General features: G+C 44.7%; 2 protein-coding genes across 3 annotated transcripts in view; both read right to left on the reverse strand.

The window, feature by feature from the left end:
* Entrep2 (endosomal transmembrane epsin interactor 2) overlaps nucleotides 1–17,019 on the reverse strand; it is a 402,661-nt gene that overhangs the window by 101,516 nt on the left and 284,126 nt on the right. The window contains exon 3 of one of the 2 annotated variants that reach the window (XM_075952878.1): nucleotides 5,283–5,393. The exons of the other annotated variant lie outside the window; for it this stretch is intronic. Within the exon in view, the coding sequence (XP_075808993.1) occupies nucleotides 5,283–5,393 (111 nt within the window). The remainder of the gene's footprint in view (nucleotides 1–5,282; nucleotides 5,394–17,019) is intronic. 2 annotated transcript variants of the gene reach the window in all.
* On the reverse strand, nucleotides 14,770–16,274 carry Nsmce3 (NSE3 component of SMC5/6 complex). Its single transcript, XM_075952881.1, has one exon. The coding sequence runs from the start codon at nucleotides 16,167–16,169 to the stop codon at nucleotides 15,276–15,278; it is 894 nt and encodes a 297-aa protein (XP_075808996.1). The 5' UTR covers nucleotides 16,170–16,274; the 3' UTR covers nucleotides 14,770–15,275.

The raw sequence follows: 17,019 nt of genomic DNA on the forward strand, positions 1-17,019 counted from the left end.
CTATGTCATTAAGCAGGTGCCTGTGTGGTTGGAGTGGGAGGCAGAAAGATGGGGGGACTGGCAGTTTTCATCCAATGCATGTGTTGCTTGCATCTTCTATATGAGACTTGAATTGTATTTTACTTCACATTTTAAAAGGAAAAATGAGAACTGGTGTCTTTTCATTTAAGACAGGATAATCATCTTCCTGTGTATCAAATTTCATTGAAAAAGTATTCTCGGTTAGACTTCTCATTTGAAAACACAGAAAAGGTGTGACAGAAACTCCAAGCAGACTGGGAGGGTTCGGTCATTATCAACAACGCTTCATTTAAACAAAGCTCATGCTGTCATAGTCTGATGCACACCAAGTCTGGAGTTAAGCAACATGGGGAGGCATTTGGGGACAGACGGAAAAGCAATGTTTCTTTGTCTTTTACCATGATTTTAATTGAAACAGCATGTTTGTTTTAAATCTGTAAATGGTTTTTTTAACTGCTATGAGGGTCCTTAGGAAAGAGACCTTAGGGGAAAGTGTTTCTGTACTCTCTGCTAGCAATTGTCCCCTAGCTGTCCAGAGTGCCACCCACCACGACATCTCCAGGGGTTGCCCACCTGTGCGTTCTTTAAGGTCACTACTAAAGGTGTAGTAATGTTCATTAAAAAAAAAAATAAACCCAGAGGATAGACAAGTGGCTCTGTGGTTAAGAGCACTTGCTGCTCTTGCAGAGGGACTTGGTTCAGGTCCCAGCACCTACCCAGCAACTCGCAACTGTCTATAACGCCAGTTCCAGGGAATCTGATGCCCTCTTCTGGGCCCTAAGAGCTCTTGCGTTCACATGGTTCACATATATACCCTCAGGCACATATGCATACACATAAAGTTAATAAATATTTAAAAATAAGCCCAAGACCCACAAAATTTACCAATATTTAAGAAAAATCTCTAAAATTTAGAGAAGTGAGAAAATTGTTCATAAACTTAAAGTTGGAAGGTTTTTCTAGGCAAACCACGTGATCTGGAAGTCAGCAGGGGATGCAGATGGACAAGAATTGGATATAACGTAAAATTTCCCTCCAAAAATAACACCATGGCAATTGTCAACTTGTAAATTACAAACCTCAAGAAAAAAAAGAACAATTACAATATATACAATAAAGTCTAGGCTTCTTGACATAGTATTTATTAATAAAAAAATGACAATATAACAGAATAAGTAACATGATACACTGACAACATAAAATTTAAATGACAATAATGTAAACCTTATGTTTTATTAAGCAAATGAAAATTATAAAATGATATTGACAAATAACATTTCTAATAACACACACAGGTATTTGCACGGGGCTGGGTAACTAGGCACAGTCACAGATTGTTGGCAAAAGTGTTACATGGTACCTTGTTTTCGAAGACCAATTAGAAATAAATTCATAAATTTTGCTATTTATTTGTGTATGTGTATGTCTGCCTGCCTGTCTGTCTGTCTATTGTGAGATTCAACCCAGGGATTTAAGGTTATTAACAAGAGCACTACTCTTAGTTTTCTGAAGTGAAATCTTAGTAGGCAGCCCAAGGCAACTTGTGATTCTTCCATCTAAGCCTCAAAGCAATAGGATTATAGGTATCCCTGCAAACTCAGCTCACTTTATCAAACTGGAGTACATGAACATGCATTACCTGAGACTGTTCTGAGTTTATCTTCTCCATGCCTGTTTGCAGGTTCCTATCTTGTGCACAGCCATGCCTGCAGGACCTAGGCCAGCTCCCTTGTGTCAAGCATCCCTGCTTTGCATTTATGCGCAAAAGGTCACATTCTCTGACATTTTCATTTGACCAGAAGACTAAACTCCTTCATGAAGTGATAGTGACCAAAACACCACATACCCGTCCAGAGAAATTCTTCACTGGTCTCTGCTTACCAGCAAAATAAATCTTTCCAAGAATTCATGGGGAAATGTCAGCAAGTTCATGGTTGTCTGTGCCTGTGTGTAAACTGCAACACATGTAATAATAACACACACAAAATCCACGCATGATAATAATGAACTAATGGCTAGAAAGGTAGGAAGAAACTATTATGCTACTTCTGGAAGACAGAGTGTGTCCGAGGTGTTTAGAGTAAGGAAATTATTTTCACTTACAGATCTTTTTTATGCAGAGAAAACTAGATGATTTTAAATCATGCATAGAAAAGAGACACAGATACTGTGTGTCCATATGGCAATGGGCCAGCTATTCTAAAGAGAGCTAAACCCCACAATTAACTAGTGGAGAAAATTCAGATAACACAAAACATACCCTGTGTCCTTGAGTGGGAAGACAAGGAACTATCTAATATCAGTTCTCAAGGTTATGCATAAATGTTATCTATCCCAATTAAAATCTCAAATCCTTTCTTTTGATTCTAGGCTCCCCCAAATTCCACAGTTCATTTTGGAGACTAAAAATTTAAGAACAAACACTAATGCTGTTAAGAAGCAGACTAGGTGTTTGTGATAAGTATGGGAACAGGGTTTCCAACCAGTTATAAAAACCAAGAAGGTAATTTTCTGAGCATGTGATATATACATTAAGTCTCAGCACCTGGGAGGTGGAGGCAGATGGATCTCTGTGGGTTTGAGGCCAGCCTGGTCTACTTAGTGAGTCTCAGGCCAGCCAGGTCTCTATAAAATGAGACCCTATCTCTAAAAATAAGAAAATAAAAAACTAGCAAATGGCCAGACACAAAATTGGGACAGAATAAAAAGCCCCGAAGTAGATCAATGTGTCCAGCTGTTCATGTGTTCATACATGTAAGTGTTCTGGGAGGGTAGATACTGGATGCATGTTGGCCATACACCATACATCCACCATTTTCCTCATTGGTGCACCAAAGACAAGGAAGGATGGGCTCATTTTGACTCACAGTCTGAGGCTGCAGTCCATTATGGTGGGAGAAGCATGATGGTAGAAGTCAGAGACTGCTCGTTACTTAGCAAACAGAAAGCAGAGAGAGGTAAATTCTGATGCTCAGGTCAGTCCCCTTTTTAAAATACAACCTGCAACCCTAGCCCATGGAATGGTTCACTCACATCTAGGACTGGACTTCCCTTCTCAACGAGCCTAATCCAGAAAAATCCCCTCATGGATAAAAAAAGTAAATTTGTCTTAAAGAAGATTCTAAGACATTGACAATACAGATCGTCACAGCTCCTGACTTCGTGCTGGTGAATTACCTCTGGAATCTTACTGAATTCAGTTAGTTGTAGAAATAATAAGCGTGACTAGTTGCAAAGCAAATCACAAAGCCGCGTGGGTATTAGAGCATATGCAATCACACTACATATAGATATAGCTGTAATATGTACATGTGGTGTGTATGGGAAAGTCTGAGAAGAAGCTGTAAACTGATTGATAAAATTGTAAATGAGTTTTGCTGTTTTCTATTTCAACAGGAGAAAAATAGGTCTACTTTTCTCATATATAGATTTCTATGTCATTTAATACCCTATGAAGAATGGGGGGTGGGAACACCACATATAATAGGAAAGGGAAGTTAAGTGGGGGAGAGAGAGGCACAGTGCGAAGTCAGATCATATTAGCAGAAGACCATGACTCCAGTGACAGAGCTCTCGCTATTATGCACGTAGCCCCTAAGCCAGATGACTGGCTTCCGTGTGCCTGGGCAGAGGGACACTTTGGATCCCCTCTAAGTGAGACAGATGGCGGTGCTTCTGCAGCATCATCTAGCCAGAGATACCTGCCAGAGAGGGCATCAGTGCGCACGTGATGCTCCTCTCACTCATCAGAGGGCATGAGGAAACCGGACCCAACTCTCCTCTTCTTCCTCCCAGTGCTTGATGTTCTGAAACAGGGGCAGTCTCAGATTAACATGAAGGCTTGGGAGGGGACAGCACTTCAACCCCAGAGGCTGTGTGTAAGCCTTCACTTTTAGCTGGGCTGCCAGGCACTGTCACTTCTCCGTGCCCCAGACACTTAGGCCCCCACAGTGCTTTGCCTAGGAAAATAAGAATCCCAAATAAAACTGCCTAAGGCCCTGTAAATGGCTAGCTTACACCATGTCCGCTGGATGAAGTACTCAGAACAAGGCGATGCCAAGCTATGGAGGCAGGATGGCAAGTCTCCACTGTCGATAAAGGTGGAGCCCAGGCTATATGGGTTCTTTGTAACCATGGGGACACAGCACCTGCAGCGGATGGTGCTGTGAATGTCCCAGCAGAGAAAATCCAGCCCGTGATCCCTAGAACACAGTCCAGACTACGCTCCAACAGTTAGTTTCTGTATCTCAGCAAGTTCTTTAGCAACGAAGCTGTGCCGGTTACCCTCCGTGAGCCCAAACACACACAAGCACACACACTGTGCTGGCTATTTTTTTTTTATGTCAGATTGACACAAGCTAGAATTATCTCAGTTATCTGAGAGAAGGAAACCTCGATTAAGAAATTGCTTCCATAAAATTGGGCTATAGGTAAGCCCGTAGGGCATTTTCTTAATTAGTGATTGATGTTGGAGGGACCAGAGTATTGTGGGCGGTGCCACCCCTGGGCTGGTGGTCCTCGGTCTGTAAGAAGGCAGGATAAGCAAGCCATGAGGAACAAGCCAGTAAGCAGTAGCCCTCCATGACCTCCGCATCAGCTCCTACTTCCGGGTTCTTGATTTGTTTGTGAGTTCCTGCTTTGGCTTCTCTCAGTGGACTGAGATTCAGGATATATCCGCCAAATAAACTCGTTCTTCCCTGAGTTTCTTTTAGTCATGGGTGTTTCATCACGCAATAGCAATTCTAACTAAGATGCATATTCATACACACATGTACATGCATGCACGCACACACATATGCACAGGCATAGCCAACAGACATACTCTTACACACACAGAGGCACACAATATACACTCATACACACACAAGAGAGAGAGGAAGAGAGAGAAAGAGAGAGAGCCAAAACTAACTGTAATAAGGGTGTGTTTGTAATCCCATCACTTGGGAGGCAGATGTGGGAACATTTTCAAAACTTTGAGGCTATCCCAGTCTACATAATGAATTCCAGGCCAGCCATAGCTACCTTGGTGAGATCTTGCCTCAAAAAAGTGTGTGTGGAGGGGGATAATTTACAAGAGTATGTTTTAAGGAAGAGAATCCATAGAAGTGAATCAATGTGACTGAAATTCATTAAGGAACTAAAAAGCTAATGAATTAACACATCTTTGAGACTTGAAGAACACAGTACAATTATCCCTTAAATGTCTTCCTGTAACATCCGTGCCTCTGACCTTTGCAGAAAGTTTGCCTTGCACTACTCACCAGCTGGCAGCCTTCTAGGGAGCTGACGAGCTGGGCATTCTGGCAGGAGAGGATGGAGCCAGCGAGGTTGAGCATCACACACACTGCAGAAAGCAGCATGAAGAAGGTAATCTGGAAGCAAACCAAACACAAATTGATTACCCACTTGGCGAGGCTTCGAGGGAAAATGACTTGGTTTTCCAAACACTTTGGCTTGACGAAGTAATTACACGAATAATATTTATATGTTTTAAAGGAGAATGGGATTGTTTCTCAAGATGGCAGCTTCGCGTTACCCTACATAGCAAAAGTGAAAACTCTGAAAAGCCGTAGCAAGTTACCACGCATTTCTTTGAAACTTACAATGTAAATTTTAGAAGCTAAACCCGAGAATACTATGCATTCCAGACGCTCAATAGGAACATGCCAGAACTTATTAAACGAAATTGAGGAAAGGAGTATATTGATTAGAAGGATGTTAAATTGATTTTGTTCAGTTTTTGGAGTAGAAAATTTTGTACACGTGCAAAAGAGAAGCGGATAAAGAGGCCCTGGGTACTCATCGCCCATCCTCAATAATCAACCAGCTCAGGCCAGCTGTTCTTCACTGCTCTCCATGGGGAATACTCTGCCACAAATGGGATTCATACAGCCACGCCTTAAATGTTTCAGGGTGTAGTTCTGAAGAATTGTGAGCCATCTTTAAAAATATTACTGAAGTACTGTTGTCGTGATTATTAAAACTGAACATTCAATAGTATCAAATTCTAGAATGTTCATCTCGCCTCACTTGCCTATTTTCCAAACTTTGAATCAGGTCACCCAGGATATAGTCAAGGTGCATAAGGTATGACAGCTATGAAATCTTCCCTTCTTTTCCCTTCTTTCCTTTCCTCTCCACTCCTCTTCCCTCCTTCCCTCTTTCCTTCTCTCTCCTCCCCTCCTTTCCCCCCTCCTCCCTTCCCTCCTCTTCCCTCTTCTCCCCTCCAGATAGGGTCTCACTACATATCCCATTCCAGCCTCAAACTCACAGTCCTCCTCCCCCTGCCTCCCAAATGCTGGGACAATTCTAAATCCACGAGTCTCCACGTTCAAACTTACTGAGGAAACGAATTCATTAGCCCTACAGAGTGGATAACCAGGCCGAGTCTTATAAAACACCTCTTCAAGAGTAATCGAAGCTAATATGATCCAAAGCAGAGAGAATGTACTAGGAAAACTTGTAAAGACTTTGAAGCAGGTGAGAAATACTAGTTCCCAACGGTTCCTAGCACGCCCTTCCAGGCTACTTTGCCCTTCATCGTCATTATGCCGGTTTAAACCATTCTGAGGTACAGAAAAGGACATTAGTGCAACTGACTCTTGGCGATGCAAATGTAACGGAATTCTGTCTGACGAAATGGAACTAACTGTCACCCGTGGCTACCAGGAACTTTTCCATCTACTTCTAATTATAGTTCAGGATTACTGACAGCCCACAGGTCTGCAGTGTTTGAGTTTCTACTAGAAATGTCTGAAAAATGTCCCAATTCCCTCTTGAAATAGTAAGCTTTTTATCATCTTTGGCCCATGTTTATCGTGATGTTTAAAGCTGGTTCTTGAGTGTTCTGCAATGATAACTAATGAGGTGCTTTGGTTTGATTTGGTGTGTGTGTGTGTGTGTGTGTGTGTAGTGTAGCGCTGTGTATCATTAGGGACCATGGATCTAAGCTTAATGTGTGTGTATTGTGTGTGTGCGCGTGTGTGTGGTGTATCATTAGGAACAGAGGATCTAAACTCAGCACGTGTGTATGTAGTATATCATTAGGAACCGAGGATCTAAACTCTGTGTGTGTGTGTGTGTGTGTGTGTGTGTGTGTGTGGTGTATCATTAGGGACCATGGATCTAAGCTCAACCAACACGTTTCATCACTACACACTCAAGTTGACCCCTGGGCCCTTCGGGTTTACTTGGAAGTTTATGAGCTTCAACGTCTTTCTTGCTCCTTGGTTCTTGGGGGTTCCAGGACCACCTTACACACCTCCTGCCTCAAATATGGAACAATGTGTGCCTTTCAATGAAAACAAGATTTAGAGGTCACAACTTTTGTGCTCAAGTAGTTCTTCTCTCTTTAGGTGGTCATTATTTTCAACTTTCCAGTTGGCAGACTCGCCATGAGTTTATACTGACATTTCTGAGTCACAATGGAAGATATGCGGTTTTAACTTAACCCATCCATTCTTGGTCTGCAACTTCTTCCAACCATGCCAGAATGTCTTCAACATAATTGTGATTCACAGCACCATAAACAGCCTCAAAAATAGCAATGCCCTTCCAAACACAGAAACACACCATGGAGATGATTTAAAATAAAGACCTTTTTGTCGCTTTAGGATGCATTCTACCAGGAAAAGTAGTTCCGGGACAGGCACCAAAGCTACAGAGAAACCCTGTCTTGAAAAACCAAAAAAAAAAAAAAAAAGTATGGCCTTCTAAACCCACGTGTTCTCTTCTGTGTAGTTTCTCGCTGTTTAGCTATTGTTTGTAAGAATGCAATTCTGATTTCCGTAGTAATTGACAGAGACGAGGGGATAGCCACATCCCTGGGACACTGGGCACGTAGTAAACACTGTTAAGATAACTCTTAGTGTCAATCATCAATTAGGTTTATATTGTAAGTGCTCGTTCTGATGTTCATTTCCTATAAATAATAAAGGAAGTGTAGACTGGTCAATCTGACACTACTTTGTAGGTGCTAGACTCCCCTGCCTCTCTGGCTTCCCTAACAAAAGGGCTGTCAGTCAAACAGTCAGCCCCCCCAGCCTTATGCTCACATTGACCATTTTGAACACTCCAGGGACACTCTGAAGAAACTACAGAGACCATAGCTGCTTTCTCTATCTATCTCCTGAAGATACAGCCCAGTCAGGACTGTTTCAAACAAGCGACACTCAACTTTCTGCTATCCTAAGTCTTGGGGAACTCTAGATAGCCTATTTTCCCCAGGCCAGAGGAGGAACACTTCTCCTGGTGGCCCAATAGGATTATTGTGACTGGTACAAAAGAGACAACACTGGGATTGGTGGAAACACCAAACCTTATTCTGTGACAAGTTTGCTATGATTAGTACACAGGTCTTCCCTCTGACTGTCCTGTCAGGCCATTTTGCTGATTGGTGAGTAGCTGGGGACATCTTCCTGCTGCTTCCCCTGCTGTTCTAACATTAGGCCCAGTAAAGACTTCTCTTGGCCTACTGTAAGTGGAGTGTGCTGAGCCAGTAACACAGGGGAAGAAACAGTGAAGAAAGCAACAACAGAAACGGTGGTGGTGAGGGCAGAGGCAATGGACAGCACCAGCAGTCACAGTGGGCACCAGGTTTAGCCAGTGGCCAGTCGTCTGGTTTCTGGAGAAGGGGCGGAGCTGAGCAGGTTGCATATCACATCGCAGAAGTGGCAGGCTCGCTACCTACTTCACAGCCGAAGAAGAGGCGGGGCAGCAGCCGAAGAAGAGGCGGGGCAGCAGCCGAAGAAGAGGCGGGACAGCAGCCGAAGAAGAGGCGGGGCAGAGCGATTAGCAGGCCCCGCTGCAGAAGCACAAGAGTGCCTGGCTGCACGGACAGCTGCAGAAGATGCAGAGCTGCAGGACAGTGGCGGCAGCTAAGAGCAGTTGCAGACCTCTCCTGAGTGGCAGCAGCTCTGCTGGCAGGCACAGCGACAAGACGCAGTAAATGGAGAGCAATCGTAGCAGGGACAAGAGGGGTGAAAGCTGAGGCGGAAGGACAGAAGGCTGGAAAGGGAGAAGATGAAATACAGGCCCTGATGTCAGAAGAGTCCCAGAGAGCTGTGAAGACTTCCAATAAATCTATCAAGGGCTGAGAAATTCTACTACGTGTGGCCTGTCCAGGAGTTGTGCCAATGGTTGCTAGCAAGGGCAGAGAAATCCATATACCTGCAGCTACCCAAGTGCTAACACTTGTAGAGAAAAAGCCCCACTACCTGAGGCCTGCACAAGATGTTAACACTAGAGGGCGCCACTTGCTGTTGCTGTAGTGATTGTCCTCAAAACCCTAAGGATTCAAACACTGCCCAAGCCCAGCACAGAAAGGACTCCCCTCACCCCTGCCCCAGACTTTCTATCTGGATAGAGCTAGCCAGTGAACTGGCACTGAATGTTGATTCAAGCGTCTCAACTGTCAACAAAAATTTCCAAAGCACAGGAAGAAGTAGCAAGGTATGGATAGTCCCGGGAAAAGAAGCCACAGAAAACCTCTTGAGACAGCTTAGACAGGGCAATTTAGTTGAAATACTCTTAATGAACAGTCTTCACTATTCTGAAATTGCTGCAGGAAACCTTGGGCACAGAACTAAAGGAAATCAGGAAAATGACAGATAAGGAGAACCGAATGTCAACACAGGGGATACAGAAGGGAAAGAGACAGAAACTGCAGGTAGAAAGTGATATGGCTGAATGCAGGCGCAAGGACTCTGGCTGCAGACTTCAGCTGTTGTAAGAGGCAGGGAGTGCAAAGCAGGAAAGCCAAGACCAGCCTGCTGAGGAGAAAGAGAAGAAAGAGGGGTAAAGAGAAGCTAAGCAACTTTACAGAAACTACCAACTAACAGCGGGGGCACCCAACTGATCACAGTTCTAGGGGAAGCAGAGAAGGTCAGAGCAAACCTGAAGGACGGACTCATGGCTAAAATGTCCTGGTATCTGATGAAGACACATGGTAGTATGTTGTGAATACCTCAGAGTCTCCAGAGACACAGGGAACCACAACTGAACTCACTATAACCAAGATAGCACAGGCCAAAGATGTAGAGAAAAGCCTGGAAGTAGCAAGGTGCAACTCTTTACTCAAGAAGTAAAATTGAGTAAGACTGTTCTTTGGACATAAAAAGTGCATAATGTTCCAATAAAGGCAGTTCATGGAAACAGGCAACTATTATCACACCACATAAACACACACACTCAAACACCCACCACACAGACACCACATAAACACATACCACACACACACACACACACACACCACATAAAAGTAAGCCTTAGGATGGGCAGGAGATGCATTCACAAGGAGATGCTTGTGATACATTCACAAGCGATTAATCAGAAACCAAAATCCTAGCAGAGAGTAAAAACTGCAACCCCATCTCGGTTCCCAGTGAATTCTCCTGAGCACTTTAAGAGTTAGTAACAATCCCAGTTTTTCCAAACTTGGAGGAGACTCTGGAGCACTTCTTGTCATGCAAGGCTGCCATCATAAAACTAAACCTGGCAAAGAAAACTAAAGATACAAAAGTACCTAAGGAGATAGAAAATCCTTGAAAAATATGGAAAGATTGCAGTATGAAGTCCACACTCCGGTCAAAGTGGAGCAAAGCAAGAAATCAACAGAAGACAAATGACAATGGGTCTCTACCATGGCCTAGGGAGAATCTGCTTTAGAATAGCAAGAAAGTCAGATAAGCAACATAAATGCCAGAAAGACATCCCAGCATCCAGCAAACACAGGGGTCATTTGTCCCGCTGTGAGAATTCTTACCTTTAGAGACACATCTAAAATATGTACAAGTAGCTGGACAGTGGTGGTGTTTGCCTTAATCCCAGCAGTGAAAGAGGCAGAGGAAGGTGGAGCTCTGTGAGCTTGAGGCCAGCCTGGTCTACAGAGTGAGTTCCAGGACAGATAAAGCTACATGGAGAAACCCTGTCTTTGAAAACAAGAAAAATAAGTAAAAATGTACAGATGGTATATGGAGACGAGGATAGAGACACAGTTGGAACAAAATTACTGGAGAAGCCAGGTGATTACATTGCTTTTCTACTTTAACATGTATAGAATTTTCCAAATAAAAGGTTTTTTTTGGGGGGGGGGGGTTTCAAGACGGGGTTTCTCTTCCAAATAAAAGGTTTTAAAGACATACTTGGATCCTCCCTGCCTCATAGGCCACATACTGGTAATCTCAGAACACTGGGTGCTCAGGAAACAGAACTGAGTTCAAGGCCAGCCTGAACAAGCTGTTGCCATTGGATTTATGCATGTGTGTGTGTGCCTGCGTACACCCATGTGCATGTGTGCTGAATGAAGTCATGTCACCTGGAGTGATAAGGCTTTCTCTAAGTGCCATAGACTGACTAACCGCCCCCCACCCGTGCCGAACCACAAAACCTTGTGGGGTTTGCTGGTCAAGGGAGTCAGAGAGACTCCATATTTATGCTACTGGCATTGCCCTTGGCTGCTTGAACTAGATTTGACCTAGAAGCCTTCTCCCTAAAGACTATGAAGACTAGTGTCCACAGGACCGAAAGGAGTTACGAGAACAGCCAAGGGAGAAAAGCAGTAAATAGCCCATCCAACTGTAAAACCTATGAACCAGATTAATTCCCAGCATAGAAAGATATCCCCAAGGGTGCAATTGTGGCAGTCACTATCTTGAGGATAACTAAGAGTTGTCTAACTGAACTTAATAAGATAATTGAACCCAGTAGGATAAGAGCGAAGCCATACTTGATACTATAAAGCCAGCCAACAACTTCTGGCTGGTGAAGACGAGAACCCCAGGCAAGAATTACTCCTGCTCCTTTCTTAAATCACCATAGTTCCTGACTGCATTCTAAACCCTTATCCTCAGCACACAGATAAGCGCAGCCCTCAGCCCTCATCAACGCCGTTTCTTTCGGCACCAGGTGGAGACCACAGGAATCTACAGTGGATCAGAACGCAGAGAATAGCTCAACACTGGGTGCTCAACCTCTATCGACACATCTACAACACAGCCACTACACCCAGGCCTCAGGGGACAGCACAGAAGAGGGGGCAGAAAGAGTGCAAAAGCCAGGGGACCAGGATGTCTGCCGTGAGATGGTTCCTCTATGTATGACGGGGAGGCTGCACCCATGAAATCTTAACAACATGACTGCCTAAACAAGTCCCCAACATGACAATACCAGTTAGCACACCAATGCAGATGGGGGAAACTCACAGGCCTCACTCCTAGATGAAGAACTGCAGGATATTAAATGATGGCGAAGAGAGGGAGAATTAATTTCCTTCAGGGATGAAGTCCCAAATTGATTATCTAATCCGATTGGTCAGTCTAATGTTCTCAGCAGGCTGCACTTACATAAACAGTGTGTGTGGTGGGGGGGGGGGGCAGGAGGAATTGGAGTGGGCATGGGGAGGGGTAGAAATATGTCAATATAGCACTCATGTATCAAATTCTCAAAAATAAAAAAAAATACCTTCATAATTAAGATTAGCGAGAACTTTACAAAGCATAGTACAAAATACAGGGATTAACAATGCTAACAATTAAGACACATGAAAGCCAGATATGTATGGCAAAACAAAAGCCCAGATGGTATTGGCAACTGGATTCAGCAGTGAACTGATATGCTAAGGCTACAAAAATCTCCTGAAAATCATGCACAGAAAGAACACTTGATGTTCACAATCTGATGCTCAGATTGGAGAGTAACAGGGAGGGCGGAAGCTAGCGTCACAGTGAGGTATAAATGACAGACCCACGACAGGGCTGTGAAGGCCGAGTGCTCACAAGGGCTTCAGACTGTGGGATGACTGGCAAAGACAAAACAAAAACTGTCTAGATGCTTGATATGCACCCGAGAGCCATTTGGTAAATATCACTGGTGAGTGTTGGCTTCTGGCTTGGATTCTTGAGGTAGCACACCTATGCCGGCCAAAGTAGAATGCTGGGAGAAGCCTGTCCAGCAGTTAGGGGGTGTTACTCTCCCATCATAAAAGGGAAATAAACACGAATGAATCAGATCATGCATCTACCCTGATAAAATCCAAAAACAGTTGGTTGAAAACAGCCGTGATTAAGGACACAGGACACTTACATAAGCTGTCAAAGTCCACAAAAAGAAACCATGTATTCTCATGAAAATGCACGCACAAGTAAAGTTATAAAAACATATAATGGCTTGCTATGCACCCCGGGGAATCTGGTAAGAAAGAAACGATGTAAGAGCTTATCTACCCTCTCACGTAGCACCGCATCTGGAGTAAACCAATCAGAGTCAACTGTGAAGATCTCAGAAAACTGGGATACCATGATTTTATGACAGTTTTTACCCGAGACTATGGGTACAGATGACAGCATACGCACAACACACCTAAAAGCTGACTCAGGAAGGTCAGGGGGCCAGTAGGCAGAGGTAATTCATACGCTGACATAAAATGCTTACCAAGAAAAGAGGGACTTAAGGAAAACCTAAACCCTGTTTTAAAATCTCTAATCTGCTCACACTGCTTTTGTCAATTTGACATAAGCCAGGGCCATCTGGGAAGAGGGACCCTCAGTGGAGAAAACGCTGCCATCAGATTGGCCTGTGGGGCATTTCCTTGATTTCTGATTGACTTGGGAAGGCCCAGCTCTCGGTGGGCAATGCTATCCACAGGCAGGTGGTTCTGAGCTGTATAAGCAGGCTGGGCAAGCCAGTGAGCATTTCTGGCCTCCAGGTCCCCACAGACTCCCCTCAGTGATGGACTACAGCTATGGAATAAACGTCCCTCCCCAAGCTGCAGAGGTCACAGTATCCACCACAGCAGAAAGCGAACTAGGACAATATTGCCAACACAGATCAACTCTCGGGAGCCCTTCTCACTCCTCCACACCTCGTAACTACCACAAATTAACCTCCAGTTCAAGGGTGATGAAAGTCACCTGCCCTCCCCTGTGCCCTTGGAAAGTATCTGCCTCCTTTGATGAAGAACCTAGAGCAACTCTCCTCAGAACAACTGTGCTCACTGCACGTGTCTAGTGTTTGGCTGAAATCTAGTAAGAACTCCAAGGGGCCTGTCTCTTTGGCTCATCTATAGCAACAAAGAATTGTTTTCACCAGTTGAGACGAGACTTCAAAACTCACCCCAGGGAACCAGCCTGACCTTTAATTCAAACTGAGTAGGTCAGATTCCATCCTGTCACTGTGCTGTGCCACAACTCGCAAAGCCCAGGGGATCTGGTGGTTGTCCTGTTCACACTGGCCTGTCTGGGCTGCCCTCACCAGACATCACAATGAGCTCTTAAAAGAACGATTCAAATATGCTAAAGAAAATGGGAAGAACTTCCGAGCCCCAGAACTTGTGACCGTTCTTCTAGGAGTGACCCAGCATGACCTGAAGAACAAAAAGAAGCTCAAAATCAAGAGTAAAAATAGAGTATAAAGTGACTCAATTCACACAGGCCCTTTGCTGAGGTTTACACTAACTTCCATATCTATTCACGACAATGGCATACTCGATATGGGATTTGGCCCATTCCATAGATACACACGCTAAATCCTTGGGGTGGGACTGGGATTTGCACACTGGCAGTGTGACTCCCAACAGGCCTGGTTAGTCACTGTGACAATGTTTATAAACCCGAGACCTACAACTTGCTCCAATATACACACTCATGCACTTCTGCAACCGTTGACCTTAGAATCGTGGTCAACAACGTTCAGAATCAGACACTTCCTTAAGAGTCACAATTTCTAAGAGAAACAACAAAAATGATGATGAACTGACTCAAAAGCACAGTATTTATTATAAACAGAAAAAAAACCTTAAATGGCATCCATTGGGTAACAGTAATAATTATGAATATAAAAATATCAGAGAACACATCAGATAGGTTGTTTGGAACCAAAGACAGTGCTCATATCCATACAAAATATGTATTTTTAAAGTTTTGTAGACATGAGGCAAAACCAACTGTATTTCTATTTGCAATTTCAAAAAGACTCTTTCTCCCTCCCATCCATGAACTAGAATAATAAGAGATAATAGCTACTTTGCTGCCTTATCTTCTAGGAAAGCATCGAAGCAATTTACCTAAGTGTTCAACTTATATGTTTGACGTCATAAAATTTCCCAGTTACGTTTAGAAAGCTAGAAAACGCTTTAAACAACAGACAAGAAAGATTTTTCCCATCTCTTCGGCAATGAAAGACTAAAGCCCCAAAACATAATAAAACATCAAAACCCTGCACAACATCCTAAGGCTACATGATATTTACACTCTGCAGAATCACGCTTCCTCCAACCCCCTCGCCCTGTTCTTTTCTCCTGGGTTTCGGGAGTTCCTCAGACTGCACCTCAAGAGTTCAAGAGGAGTGGTTGGAGCGCTAGCTGCAGGTCTGGCCCTATTCTCCTCATCCGCCAAGGCCTCGCAGTATTGTGTGGGCCAGTCTTTGGGGTCCTGATTGTGGACTTTGGCCACGAACTTAAGAACTTTCATCTTGCTGGTTTCCAGGTTGGTTCGCGGGCCCCACTGAAGCTCATAGTCCACAGGATCGGTGTGGGGGATCCTCCGGTACTCCAGGTAACGCTGCCGCACGAAGTCTTCAGTAATGAGTTTCTTTGGGTCACCAAAAATTAAATGCTTCTTAGTGGGGTACACCCCGAGTCGCCGCAGAAAGTCCCAGACCTCGGTCTCCGTGATGGTGTTACCTTTCATGAAGATGAGCCCCAAGACTATCATGAGCAGGCCCGTGGTGGGTGTGCCCTGGTCGCCCCTCACTTCGGCGTCCTCCTCCACCGGCTCCAGCGTGTTGATGAGGATGTAGGTGTGGCTCTTGGGCTCCAGCTCCACCAGCTTGTACCCGAACACGTATTGGAGGCGCTCGGCGGCCAGCTTCAGCATGTGGGGGTATACGTCCCGGTAGTCACCCATCACGTGCTTCAAGATGTCGGCACGCTTGATGGGGATCTTCTTCTGGTCCTTGATCAGCAGAAACTGCACCAGGTCAGCCACCTTCAGATCCAGCTGCTTCTGGGTGCGTTGCAAGGAGGCGCGGGAGCCCTGGGACGAGCCGCCCGTACCGCGGGACGTGCTGGGAGCCTCCTCGCCAGCGTCTTCCCACTCCCGCTCCCTATCGGTCTGCGTGCTGGGCCGGCCGCGGCCCCTGGGCTTCTGCAACATGTCACCGGACCGGGGAGAGCTAACCGCGTCCACCTCGCAGTAACGGCCAGAAGCCTGTGCGCAGCGCGCCCGTTAAGGTTCAGGGCGGAAGAGCGGCGCACGCGTGACGTCAGGTCGCCTGCGCGCTGCGTGCCGGAGGCGGAGCGGTGCGACCAGGAGTCGGCCTGAGGGGGGCGGGGCATCCGGACGGCTACCGCGAATGCGGAAGGTCTTGGCCTTGGCTCTCCATTCCCGGTTTTAAAGAGTGTCGAATGGTGTTTATGAAATCATATAAATAGAAAACAAGAACCAAACTCCTCGGCAAGTGTACGGCTGGATTCTACGGCACACCGGTTTAGGCGCGCTTCATAGTTTTTAAATTAGAAATTTGTATATGGAGCACAAAGGATAAATGTGTGGGGTACTGTGGGGAGGGGTTAAATGAAGTTTAGAGAAAGACCTGGGAAATAAAATAAAACCGTTCATTTGTGTACCAAATGAGGACATGAAAGACCCAGAAAACTCCGTTTGCGTGCCTTTCCTAAGCACAGTCATACCCCCAGGCCTGTTACTTTCTGTGCAATCCCTTGGAGTAGGTATGTAGGGAAATAATTCTCTAAAGTAACATTTCTCCCACTATTTCCAGACTCAATTCTCTTCATTAAACTTCACCCATATGAGTATGAGAAAATACATAGAAGAATTGCCAAAAATGTGTTTTATCTTGGTATGTGAGCTGACCTTCTGGAAGACGTGTTTGAGAAAACTGCCTTGGACATCTATCCATAATTTTAGCAGAAACGTGATGTTAGAGGAATGCTACCCCGAGAGACACTTGCTCTCTCCAGAGGATATCATTTAATTTATGTTA

The sequence above is a fragment of the Microtus pennsylvanicus genome, chromosome 18 (assembly GCF_037038515.1).
Source record: "Microtus pennsylvanicus isolate mMicPen1 chromosome 18, mMicPen1.hap1, whole genome shotgun sequence".
Taxonomy (NCBI): Eukaryota; Metazoa; Chordata; class Mammalia; order Rodentia; family Cricetidae; genus Microtus; species Microtus pennsylvanicus.